The sequence below is a fragment of the Olea europaea genome, chromosome 6 (genome assembly GCF_002742605.1).
Source record: "Olea europaea var. sylvestris chromosome 6, O_europaea_v1, whole genome shotgun sequence".
Taxonomy (NCBI): Eukaryota; Viridiplantae; Streptophyta; class Magnoliopsida; order Lamiales; family Oleaceae; genus Olea; species Olea europaea.
In genome coordinates this window covers 17,091,317-17,104,070 of record NC_036242.1, presented here as the reverse complement: position 1 = coordinate 17,104,070, position 12,754 = coordinate 17,091,317, and the positions used below count along the sequence as shown (strand labels likewise).

The following is a 12,754-nucleotide window of genomic DNA, read 5'->3' as shown; positions in this document are numbered from 1 at the left end:
TATATTGTAGACTCTAATATTTCCGTAGAGTTGAAGAATACTGCAACGTGCAATGCATGCTGCAAAAATCCTCAAATATACGTTGTTGTAAAATTTTTACGATGTACTTCATCCATTTATTTTATTTTATTTTGTAACATTATTTACTTGCTGTCTTTTTTATTTTATTTTGTAACTTTTTTCTACTGTTATTATTATTATTATCTTTTTTTGTAATAAGTGTTTGTTTTTTCGTCTAGCTAAATTTTAATATGTAATATAAATTTTTAAATTTTTTGATTATTTCTTATGAAGAACAAAATTTTTATAATAAAAGCTGTATAAAATTTCTAAAAAAATTTATTCCCAAAAAATTTAAGAAAAATGCATTAGACTATTAAACTTTCAATCACATAATAACTTATAAAAAATAGAAATACTAGACTGAACCAATCCATAAAGAAAAATAAATGTCTCAACAATTAAAGCAAATAAATAAATAAATTATAGTTCATATATTATTAGTAGGCGTTGGCATGCTAAACATTGTTGCTGGTTCGGCTTGTTGTGGAGATATGTCGACTTGATTCGATACGAACTTATGCATTAGTGCCTCAATTTGAGAAAGCCTGGCACGCATATCCAATAGTTCTTGCTCCTGCTTTTGTATTTGCTCTCGAAGGGCTATTGATTCAATATCAACCAATGTCAAATGAGCAGAGTAGCTTGTGGCAGGTTTTGGACCATGTCCAAGTCCTCTAATGTAACCTCTAGATTTTCCTAAAACTTCTTGCAAAATCTCAAGTTCAGTGGGGGCCTCAGATCCTTCTGGAACAAGTTGCTCTTTAATTTGAAGCATCCTCTCCTATATATGAGTAAAGAGAAAGAAGAGGGAATATATGTTAATAATAGAATATATATAAAATGTCAATAACAATGAATAAATTGTTAATATACTTACATATCTTGTTAGTGCTTCATCGTTTACCCACCCTTTCTTCTCACTGTAATGAGTGTCATAATAAAGTTCTATTTCTCCTTGTGTGTTGTCTTTAGTAATTGATCTCTGTTTGAAATAATATATATCATGTTACACAAATCTATTATTTTTTAATAAAAGAAAAGAAAATATCACATTTTCGTCAAGGCGTGCAACAAATGATTTTGATCCACTACGATGATTATATTTAATGTAGTAGTGGCTAGCTAAATTGCATGTAGATAGTGCCTGCAATTAATTATATATAAATATAATTAACTCCTTATTATAATTTATCATTTTTAATTCTATTAAGATAACATCTAAATTACGTTATTCTAAATATTTACAAGTATCTGTATTTTTAATAAAAGTTACCTGAAATTCAGGAGTAGACCAATATTGACACAACCAGTCCCAATCATCTTGCTTTATGTCAGTTGGACAATTCTTCATTGCATCATCTAATGTTTTTCCATTGAAATATTTCTCTTTGAGTCTACATCTATAATCATGATATCTTCTCGCTAAAGTATCGTTCACACATTTATGGACATGCTGAACTGTCAAATCAAGCTTGAATTTTGCCTACCAAAAATGAAATGTGTATAATATTTATTTAAGTACGGGAAACTAATAACTATTCTACAAAATTTATGACTTACCAAAACTCGATCATATAATTTATTTTTCTTTTCATTGGATATGTCAATCTACCTTTTGTAACAAAGTGGAGCAAATGATCGAACGACGTAGCCACACTCACTAGACAAACGTGCTTGCTGATTTCCAATAGCTCTTCCCATCTTTTTAGAAATTTCCAATGATATTTTTCCAGCTGCACTCACGATTTCATCAGTGCCCTTGCCTCTTGTAGGACCACGTCCCTTCCACTTCAAAGAATGAGAATCTATGAAATAAATTGCTCAAATGATGAGAATATATAAAACAAAAAATGAGATCCTATCAATTAAATATATACATTAGGATGATTTTATACCATAAACATAAAGATTAATTATTACCGTTGGAATTGAGGATGTTCTCATGTGTCAATGTGGTTGCTTGTGATGAATTAAGTTGAGGCTGGGACTGAGAAAATGGGACAGGAACTCGGAGAGGTCGAGATAATGGAGTAGGAACTTGAACATTACTAGTCTTAGACAATGAGGAAGAGATATTAGCTTGAAGAGTAGTTTGGGTTAATGGACCCTTGCATGATGCCTTTAACGAGAAGACCTCCGATGATGGCTAATAAGATGTAGTAAAAACTCTATTTTTCTTGCCAATTCTTGTTTGAGAAGCCATTATCTACAAAGGAAAACCAAAAAGAGAGAGAGAAAGATCATTTTTAACCAAAAAAGTGTGTCTCCATTATTGCCAATTCTTGTTTGAAAAGCCATTGTCTACCAAGAGACAAAATTGATAATAATAGCTTATTTTAGTGGGTGGGGGTGGGAGGGAAGATAGATAACAGATTGCTACTTTTTGGGTATTTGGAGAATAAAATGTTCTCTCTACGAGGATTGAAGTGACATTATTTCCCCCTCTATTAAAATTCATCCGACCAAACAAGTAGATCTGAATTTGTTTTGCACAACTATAATGTCACTATTATAGTTGTAAGTATCTGAATTTAGATACTTACAAAGTATCTAAATTTCGAATTCGTGCAAGTTCAATTGGAATGGGGCCCTTAATATCATTGGAGGATAGATTCCTATACAACATCAAGAAATACAAAATTTATACTTGGAGAACATCAATCTCCAGATACACAACAACGAATACATGCAAACGAAGTTTTTTTAAACACAGATGTGCGAGGAGCTCACAGATACGTCATGCTCTCCAGCTTCTGAAATACAAGGGGAATAGTTCCATTCAATTTGTTACCATGCACATTACTGTCATCAAATCATTCAGCAAGTAATCCAGCAAGGTGAAATTTCATAAAAAATGAAAATAGAACACAAGACTACATCAGATGCTTACAGGCTATTCAGATTTGTACAAGAGCTAAGATTATCTGGTATAGGCCCATCTAAGAGGTTATTGGCAACATTTTGGTGACAAAGCATTGCGACCAACTTAAATTTTATGAATCTATAAAGATTGATATAGTAAAACAGTCATAATAAACATAATATACAGGTCAAAGAAAGCAGTTGTCGATAAGGTTCCATAGAAAAAGAGGCAAACATTATTTACTTCCTCTTTCCAGTTGGAAATGGTCGGGTCAATCCATAATTGAACGGGTTGTAACCGGATTTTCGGAAGATTTAGGATCTGAAACTCACGGAAAAACATTCTTCATATGTGACTAATAATGATGATAAATTTTATGTTCCTTTTGAAAAATGTTTTTCATATTCAGTTCACATATTTATTTTTCTAGTAAATTAAATTATATTGCAAACAAAACACCAAGCATGTAATAGAAAAAAAAAAGGGAACACCAAAAGATTTATACAATCTCCACAACAAGCAAAAACTACGAATTTCTGTAAAACATTAGATGAAAAAAAAGGGATATAAACATACCTAGGTTGTGAATACGTATATCAGCAATCCTTGACAAACGACCAATGGAAATTTGAAATGAATCAACATGAAATCAAGAAATGCAAATATATTAGATTCAAAAACCAAAAATAAAAAAAATGAAAACACACAAAAAGAATCATTAGATTGGAGATTGAATGAAAATACCTTGTCTACAGAGTACTAAAAAATGAGAATGTAGAGTTAAAAAATGAGAAACACATCTTATAAAAAGATAAAGATGTTGACGAAAAGTGGGGGAAAAAAAGAGTGGGAACTTGAAAATTTCCCTCCAAATACAAGAGCCAAAATTGAAAACAAAATCTTGTACACAACTAATTTAGCTACCCTTAGGAAAGAAAAGTAAAATTTATATAAAAGGATTCTTATAGAGTCCAAATATATTTGAAAAGATATTTATAAAATTGGAACAGAATATTTCTCTCCCCCAAAAAAGAAAAAGAAATATATTAGAAGATTATATCCTAAGAAAATCATCTACAACTAATAGAACTGTTTTGAACAAAAAAAAGTAGGTGGACTTTTTGTTGGAATTTAATTATGGGAAACTTTTCAAGATAAAATTTTGTAACCAAAGAATAAATATATAAAATAATAGTTTTTTATGTTTAGAAATCAATGGCGTACATATGTTACCTTACTTATAATAATGGTTATAGAAATTAATTCAAAACCCGTGCAATCCGTTTGGCAAAACTATTTCTTTCAATAAATATTAATTAGATTTTATGTGTTTTCATGGCGTATATATGTTACCCAAATTTCAAACTCAAGATCTTTATAGACTCTTGTATGGCAATTACTTATTTCGTCTAAAAATATGAATTGAATAATATTTAATTAAATTTTGTTTTTTGTTTTTTTTTTCCATTTTTATTATGAGAAAAGGATATGTATAATGTTTTGCAAGAGTACGTGCTCAAGCCCATTGATTTCGAATCTTTGTCATGTGCTGGCTTTGATAGGCACAGCTTACGGTTCCAGTTATTATTATTATTATTATTTTTAGACAAACGAACCTATAGTAATTTAAGGCCTATTAAATAGGTCTAGTTAATTTAAAATTAATGTAGATCATGCCCTCAAACAGTACACTCGAAGAAATTGTACATGAAAATTTGGCTACTCTCGATTCATGAAAATACATACTCTATTAATTTAAAAATGTAGATCATGCCCTCAAACGGTACACTCGAAGAAGTTGTACTTGAAAATTACCCACCAAGAAATTGTCCCCTCAAACTCTGTGCAAAGTTTTCTCCCGTGATAAAGATGACAAAGAGATATAACTTCAGGTCTTTCAGAATCTTTAATCTATCCTATTTTGACATGGACAATTGACATTTCATACGAAACTGACAACCAATTGCTACTCCGTTGTTCGAGCCTAGGTATAGCCTTAACATGATTAGAGTTGATGTAGGAATTCAAGCCCATCGCTTGAATTCCTTGTTTTGCATTGCTAGAAGAGTCCAAACTAGGGCAACAATATTTTATGATACAAAGTACATAACTATACATATTTACAATTTTTCTACTAAGCATCGTGCTTAGCTTATGCCAACATTACGGATTGATGCAAGAAACAATAACTTTTTTATTTCTTCAACAACCAAGAAAACAAGCACATTTTTTTTGGGGGGGTTTAAATATGAAAAGAATTAGGTAAACTACTGGCCAACAGCCCCTAAATGGGCTGGGCTACAGCGCAAAAATAAGAAATATTAAAAAAAATGAACTAATAAATATGAAACGCGATTTTGACCCAACAAACGATCTCAAACGGCCAAAATCCCTTATACATCATAGCAAAACTATGAGTTCAATTCAAAATGGTCACTACCTTTCCGAAAAGTACTTATAGGCCCAAAATGGACACCATATGCAAAAGTTACGCTCAATTCTTCGAACACCGACAATCCAAGTGTTCCAAATATGCAAGTGCTTATTCTTCCACACGAACCTCATCAAGAAGGAAACGTGAGGAGAGGAGTTGTGAATTGGAAATAGATATATACATATCCATATTTTCTATATTTTCATTTACTTGGTGGGTAATTTTGAATTAAAATTAATTTTATGTAAACTCTATCTAGGCCTGGACAAAGGAGTAGCAATGGGCTGCACTTTCATATGAAATGCCAATTGTCTTTGTCAAAAATGGGATAGATTAAAGATTCTGAAAGAATTGAAGTTACGTTTCTTCGTCATTTTCATAATGGGGGAAAACTTTGTGTAGAGTTCTATTACTCATAACGAGTAGCTCTGAAATTTCTTATGGACATAGGCATTCCAAGCAATTTGATTTTATTTTTCATCATTATGTACTTATGACCGCTAATTGACTTCTATTTAAAAAAAAATCATTATGTTTAAATTCTACAAATTAGTATTTGAAGAGGATCAAGACTGTAAAGCATAAATGAACATCGGCATTAAAATGCATTATTTGAGAAAATTGGGCCTTAATAACAAACATTATTTTAAAGGGCCTTGGACCAATTCGAATGGAATCAATTTGATTTGGACATTATTTTAACAAAAACAAACGTATTTAAAATTCTTGACATTGGAAATTAAATTCTTGAATTCCTGAGGTTTCGAGAAATTGAATTCTTGAGGTTTCAGGAAACTGAATTCTTGAATTTCATATAGTTAGATAAATATGAGTTAACCATATTTTGGATAAATACTGTATAAATACATAGGTGTACACAGAGAGCATTGAATTTAGGAATATAATAGTAAACAAATACAAGAAAATGCTGGCAGTTATTAAGAATTTCTGGAAAAGGAATTTGGGTATGCAACTCTCCAATGAATTAAATGTACACCTTGAGTTAACAAGTTCAATGCATCACTAAGGGAAGCACTCAGCCTCAACACAGCCAATGGTTGAACATTTGGCTCTTCAATTCTGGGAACCCAAATTCCAACAGGGATTTCAGAAATTAGCATTTGGAAAGTGCTGGCAATAACTAAAAAATATTAAGTCTATATAGGGTACCAAAAAATATTAAGTCTACACATATAAGATTGTGTGATTATGTTCCTTACATTTTAGTACGGCGGAAAGAGCAGCTAGATGTAGTAGCTACGAGTATAATCCATCCTCTGAAGGTGAATGAATAATAGGAACTGTAGCCACATTGTTTTGCAAAATTAGTAACAAGATGTGTTGAAAGGAAGTCTGTTCTGCACCATTTGCAGGATCTTCTCCTTCAGCATTTTGATCATCAGCTTCTGAATTTGTAGCAGCAGCTTCCTCAGGAGTCGCAACTCTGATAGAGGCCGACTGGCTACTAACTCCTTAAATCTGTAACAATATGTGACAAACTAAAATGATGTATCTAAAATGAGAAGACATATAAACAAGATAACGGTTTAAAGAAACTAATACCAATTAGATGTATACTACGCAAATAATAAATCATTCAACTAAAGCAGTCTGTTCTAGGAGAAGATAAAAGCATAACTAGATGGTTGAGTAGTGGCCAAGACATGCAATGAGTGGTCACTCTTCAATAACAACAAAAATGGAGGATTTATCCCTTTCCCTCAACCCATTTCTCCCTTTTTTCTTCTGGGTCAGCGAGACAAAAACTTAAATGTAGGAATACAACAAAGGGAAACAAAACCGAAAAATTTTCTTCAGAACATTTGCAGTTGCAGATATAGTGAGATGGACTTCTTAAGTTTTTGTCTTTAAACAATGAACAACTGAATAGATTGACAGAGAAGTGTTATAAGGTTAATGCCCATCCTAGAACTGGAATCACAGCACATAGCAACAAATTCCTCGTTCATCAGAACAATAATATGGGTTAAGTAAGGAAATACCAGTGGCATATCCAACAGAGTTCAAATCAGACTACCAAAGATACCGACCTACTCTTGCTAGTAATGTATAGTTAAAAGTGGCACGAGACAATATAAATTGCTGCCTCCAAGGCATACATGCAGACTGGAATAAAAAGATGAATTGACAAGCAAATCATCTTCCTTCAAACCGCAACCACCAAGCCAGTACGATATTTGAAAAGCAGGAAAAAAGGAAAGCACGATCATCAATGAAAATTTTGACAATTAAGCCAGAAAATTACCCTTCAAAATAGCGATCTAGTTGCTGATTCGGGATCTCCAATAACCGTGTGTAAATTTTGGCAACACATGGCCAATCTTGCTGAGAAATTTCATACTCGATGTATTTATCCCAAAGTGGAAAGCACTGGTAATCAGTTCCAACATAAGCTAATCCTCTTTCAAATAGCCTGAAAAACAGCCAGATTAACGATTATGAAATCCAATAGGCATGTAGGTCATTCAGTCATGTATAAATGCATACAAGAGGACTAGTATCTCAAAGATAGACTCAAACAATTCCAAACAAAGGCACCAATACACTGCATTTACCTTCCTCAACATAATCTTACAGAATCCTTACAGACCATCATTTATTGATGCTCCTCAGGTGCCATGGTTAAAAAGGCAAAACTTCATGAAAAATTACACGAACAACATAACCCTAAGTACAACTGAAGGGGTGATGAGGCCGTGTATAAACCCAGATGGCTACTAATATAGTAGCACCAAAACCAAGGTTTTCACATCATACAACTATCTGTCTGAATTGAATTCTGTAACAAACCTTTTCGCCTTACATGTCAGTAATCACTATTGTTAAATGTTTAATTGCGTTAGAAAGAAACATAAGATCACTTCAACGCTATTAAAATAAAGAAATAGAGGACAAACACACACACAAAGGCCAAAAATAAGAAAACAAACAAGGAGAATTACCTTCTGATAGTGTCAGGATCCCCATAGGTACTAATGGCAAAAACACAGTAGTGCAACCACATGTCAACAGAGTATGTAACTCCTTGAACAGCTCTTTCATAAACCTCTGCAACTTTGTCGACCGAGCTAAGGCGTGCCTCATGATCAGCATATTTCTTCCAATAACCATAACATAATGGAAATTCAGCTAAAAATGCATCATAAACTTTTTAAATCTTCAAAATGTTTGCCTGCAAATTGGAGAGAGGTAAGTCATTTTCCAAACAGGAGTTAGATTCCTATTACTTCTAGCATCTTACTCTTCTTTTTGTTCACTTATCTACAATAATTGTTTGTCCTAAAGATATATGGTATGCTACTTCTTCCAGAAACCTGAATACTTGCTATTTTTCTGCCAAACTGCTATTATTATTGCTGAGTTGTATATTTGTTATTTTTCTAAAAATTATTAACTACATATCCTTTATGGTCTAGGCAAGTGATATACATGATGGATATAGGAGTTGGATGCGACTTCGTAATAGATTAAGTGAAGAATATTTAGATGGTATTAATTCATTTATGGAGGTAGCAAAACAATGTCTGGATGAGAACAATAAGGTTCGTTGTCCATGTCGAAATTGTCAAAATGCATTCTTTTAGTCACTAGATGTGGTAGAATCTCACTTATACCACTTTGGAATCTCTGTAAGTTATGAGAGATGGATTTTTCATGGAGAGGAACTTGAGAATAATATAGAGGGTGTTGTAAGAAATACATTTGAATTGGACGAAGAAGAAAATGTTGATGAGATGAATGATATGTTAGACGATCTATGTGCTCCCATGTCATCTAAAGCTAACCAAACTTGGGAGGAGGAAGAACATGGTGGAAATCATAATTTTTCGCCTCGAAGGCCTAATGAAGAGAGCAACCAATTTGTGGAGATGATAACTGAAGCCCAACGAGCTTTGTTTCCTAGCTCAGAAATGTCATTATTGAACTTTATGGTGAAGTTAATGCATATAAAAGTTTTGAATTAGTGGAGTAACAAATCTTTTAACATGTTATTGGAATTACTAAAAAAGGTTTTTCCAGAAGATATTGGATTACCAACTTCGACATATGATGCCAAGAAAATGTTAAGTGAATTGGGATTGGGTTATGAAACTATTCATGCATGCAAGCATGATTGTGTATTATTTTGGAAAGAGCGTGAATTTGCCAGTAGGTGCTCGAAATGTGATGAACCACAATACAAACCTAATTTTGGAAAGGGAAAGAAGGTGCCTCAAAATGTATTGAGATATTTTCCATTGAAAAAAAGATTACAGAGATTATTCATATCCAGACATACTGCTAAAGATATGAGATGGCATGTAGAAGGCCGAGTTGAAGTAGAAGGTGTTTTAAGACATCCCGCTGATGGTGAGGCATGGAAAGAATTTGACAAGTTATACCCAGAATTTATGCAAGATCCTCGTAATGTTAGGTTAGGTCTTGCAACAGATGGCTTCAATCCATTTGGAAACATGCATAATTCCTACAGCATGTGGCCTGTTGTTCTAGTACAATACAATATGCCACCGTGGAAGTGCATGAAAGAACCTGTTATTATGATGTCATTGCTAATTCCAGGGCCACATGCACCAGGAAGAGATATTGATGTTTATTTGAGACCACTAGTATATGAGTTGAAAGAATTATGGGAAGTTGGTGTTGACACGTTTGATGCTTATAGTGGTCAAATGTTTTCTATGCGTGCTGCTATAATGTGGACCATTAATGATTTGCCTGCTTGTGGAAATCTATCGGGATAGAGCACTATGGGATACAAAGCTTGTCCAATATGTAATGAAAATACTTCTTCGAATAGGTTACGTACTAAAATATGCTTTATGGGTCATCGACATTATTTGCCACTAAACCATCCCTGGAGAAAAAGTAAATTACATGATGTTAAATGGGAACTACGACCACCACCCAAAAAATTATCAGGAGATGATATTTTAAAGCAATTACTGGCTCTGAGGTGTGGAAAACCTGGAAAGCACACAAGTAATAAAGATAGGAAAAGGAAACGAACTCCAAATGAGATAAACTGGACAAGAAAAAGCATTTTCTTCGAGTTGGAGTATTGGTCTAAATTGAAACTAAGACACAATTCAGATGTAATACATATTGAGAAGAATGTGTGCGATAATATTGTTGGAACATTGTTGAATGTTGAAGGGAAGACAAAAGATACAGATAAGGCTAGATTGGATTTGCAAGATATGAACATTAGAAAAGAATTGCATTTAAAACCACATGGTAATGGATTTTTGAAACCTCATGCTTTTTACACATTAACGTTAGGGGAAAAAAATCTTTTGTAAGTTCTTGAAATCTGTGAAGTTTCCTGATGGATATGCATTAAATATTTCTAAATGTGTTCGAGAAAATGAAGGCAAAATTTTAGGTTTGAAAACTCACAATTGTCATGTGTTGTTGCAACAACTTCTTCCCATTGTTATTCGAAAATTTTTGCGAAAGGAGGTTTGTACTGCAATTGTAGAGCTTTGTTGTTTTTTTAAACAAATATGTTCAAGAACATTGAATATAAATGATTTAGAGAAATTGGAAGAAGGGACTGTTATAATTTTATGTAAACTAGAACGAATTTTCCCACCGGCATTTTTTGATGTAATGGTTCATTTAGCTGTTTACCTACCTGAAGAAGCAAAACTTGGAGGTCCCGTTGCATTTAGATGGATGTATCCAATTGAAAGGTAATTGATAATATTTCTTGCATATATACTTGTTCATTGAATTATTGTTTTCAAAAACTTTTCATGTAATATTTGATGACAAAATATTAGGTCGATATAAGAGTTATGTTAAGAATAAAGCTCGACTCGAAGGATCAATTGCTGAAGCATCTATTGTTAACGAGTCTTTAAATTTTTGCTCGATGTATCTCAATAACATTGAAACAAGATTTAATCAACCTGAGCGCAATGACAATGGTGGGACTACATCTACAAGCTTGTCAGTCTTCTCTCAAAATACTAGGCTATTAGGTCATGCAGAACCAAAGTTACTTTCAAAACAAGAAATTGATAGAGCGCATTGGCATGTCCTAAATAATTGTGATGAAATTCGACAATATTTAGAGTAAGTTCTTAATCAACTTTTAAAATGTTTGCTATTAATTACTAATATGTTATAGTATTTAATTGCATGTTCTTTTTGTAGTGAGCACATGGAGTTATTGGAACAACAAAATCATGACAATTTGGAAAAAAAACAAGAAGAATTGTTTCCTGGATGGTTTGCTTCACATGTAAGTTATAATATATATCTTATCTATTTATTAATGCAACATAACATTCGTATCAGAAGGTATATTAATTAATATGTTTTTATTACACAGATAACGAGATTATATAATAAAAAAGATTCGGTTGTATGCAAAGAATTGTATGCATTAGCATGTAAACCAGATTTTAGAATATTTTCTTATTCTGGTTGTATTGTTAATGGGGTAAGATTCCTTGTTAAAGATCAAGATGATTGCCGTACAACGCAAAATAGTGGAGCAATGGTTCCGAGAGATGATAACACCAACTTTTTTGGTATACTGTGTGATGTTATTGAGTTGGTATACGTTTTCGACTACCGCGTCACTTTGTTCCAGTGTAATTGGTACGATAATAATCCAAAGCAAAAAAGAACAATCATAGATTACCATCTTACTTCTATCAATGTGAATCGTAAATGGTACATGGATGATTCCTATATACTTGGCATCCAAGCACAACAAATATTTTATATGGATGATCTTTTGTTGGGTCCACAGTGGAAGGTAGTGGAAAAGGTACAACATAGAGGCATATGGGACATTCCAGAAAAAAATGATGGCAGTAGTGAGCAAGTAATATTTCAGGAAAATGAATCATCAAATATTGTCTTGCCAATACAGCAGGAAGATCTTGGCACTCAAGTGTGCCATAGAGGAGATATTGATCTAGATATTATTGAAAATGAAGCATTACAAATAGATGTGGAAACAATAAATAAAAATATGAATAATGTTATATATGATACTTCGGAAGAGGAAGATGATACATTGAATGAATATTACAGTGAAGATGAGAAATCTATAGATGGTAAAGATGATGACGGTGATGGTGATAGTGATATTGGTAAGTAAAACATTCTTTATATATATATAAGCCTTTTTTTTGGCGTAATGTTTTTCTTTTCTTTTTCTTAATGACTATCTACATTTTTTCCTTCCCTCTATAGATTCGAGTACTGATGATGTATCATCTGAGAGTTGAAAATAATTTTATTCACATTTAAGGTTAGAGTAGTCAGCTACTGAAATATATTGATTACTTATTGTGATGGTTGTTGATCTTGTTCTAATATTCAATGTAAGATATTTGAAATGTTTTTTTGAAGCT

At 32.6% G+C, this 12,754-nt stretch overlaps 3 protein-coding genes across 3 annotated transcripts; 1 reads left to right on the top strand and 2 right to left on the bottom strand.

Moving 5' to 3' along the window:
- Positions 1–461: 461 nt before the first annotated feature.
- LOC111396520 lies at positions 462–1,532 on the bottom strand. Its single transcript, XM_023022935.1, has 3 exons — positions 1,337–1,532; positions 941–1,045; positions 462–844 (listed from the first exon to the last, which is right to left on the bottom strand). The coding sequence occupies exons 1-3, from the start codon at positions 1,412–1,414 to the stop codon at positions 491–493; spliced, it is 537 nt and encodes a 178-aa protein (XP_022878703.1). The 5' UTR covers positions 1,415–1,532; the 3' UTR covers positions 462–490.
- Positions 1,533–6,685: 5,153 nt separating this feature from the next.
- Positions 6,686–8,549, bottom strand: LOC111395227 (pre-mRNA-processing factor 39-like). Its single transcript, XM_023021219.1, has 3 exons — positions 8,324–8,549; positions 7,627–7,794; positions 6,686–6,839 (listed from the first exon to the last, which is right to left on the bottom strand). The coding sequence occupies exons 1-3, from the start codon at positions 8,383–8,385 to the stop codon at positions 6,686–6,688; spliced, it is 384 nt and encodes a 127-aa protein (XP_022876987.1). The 5' UTR covers positions 8,386–8,549.
- A 1,940-nt stretch (positions 8,550–10,489) lies between these two features.
- Positions 10,490–12,628, top strand: LOC111395226. Its single transcript, XM_023021218.1, has 4 exons — positions 10,490–11,459; positions 11,541–11,628; positions 11,719–12,490; positions 12,594–12,628. Exons 1-4 carry the CDS (start codon positions 11,257–11,259, stop codon positions 12,626–12,628), a joined length of 1,098 nt encoding a protein of 365 aa, XP_022876986.1. The 5' UTR covers positions 10,490–11,256.
- The last annotated feature ends 126 nt before the right edge of the window (positions 12,629–12,754 follow it).

Coding starts and splice junctions, on each gene's coding strand:
- LOC111395227 (XM_023021219.1), bottom strand. CDS start 8,385: ATGTGGTTGCACTACTGTGTTTTTGCCATTAGTACCTATGGGGATCCT. Junction 7,795..8,323: donor GATCCTGACACTATCAGAAG/GTAATTCTCCTT, acceptor GCTGTTTTTCAG/GCTATTTGAAAGAGGATTAG. Junction 6,840..7,626: donor CTAGATCGCTATTTTGAAGG/GTAATTTTCTGG, acceptor ATATTGTTACAG/ATTTAAGGAGTTAGTAGCCA.
- LOC111396520 (XM_023022935.1), bottom strand. CDS start 1,414: ATGAAGAATTGTCCAACTGACATAAAGCAAGATGATTGGGACTGGTTG. Junction 1,046..1,336: donor GGTCTACTCCTGAATTTCAG/GTAACTTTTATT, acceptor TATTTCAAACAG/AGATCAATTACTAAAGACAA. Junction 845..940: donor ATGAAGCACTAACAAGATAT/GTAAGTATATTA, acceptor ACTCATATATAG/GAGAGGATGCTTCAAATTAA.
- LOC111395226 (XM_023021218.1), top strand. CDS start 11,257: ATGTATCTCAATAACATTGAAACAAGATTTAATCAACCTGAGCGCAAT. Junction 11,460..11,540: donor GAAATTCGACAATATTTAGA/GTAAGTTCTTAA, acceptor TTCTTTTTGTAG/TGAGCACATGGAGTTATTGG. Junction 11,629..11,718: donor CTGGATGGTTTGCTTCACAT/GTAAGTTATAAT, acceptor TTTATTACACAG/ATAACGAGATTATATAATAA.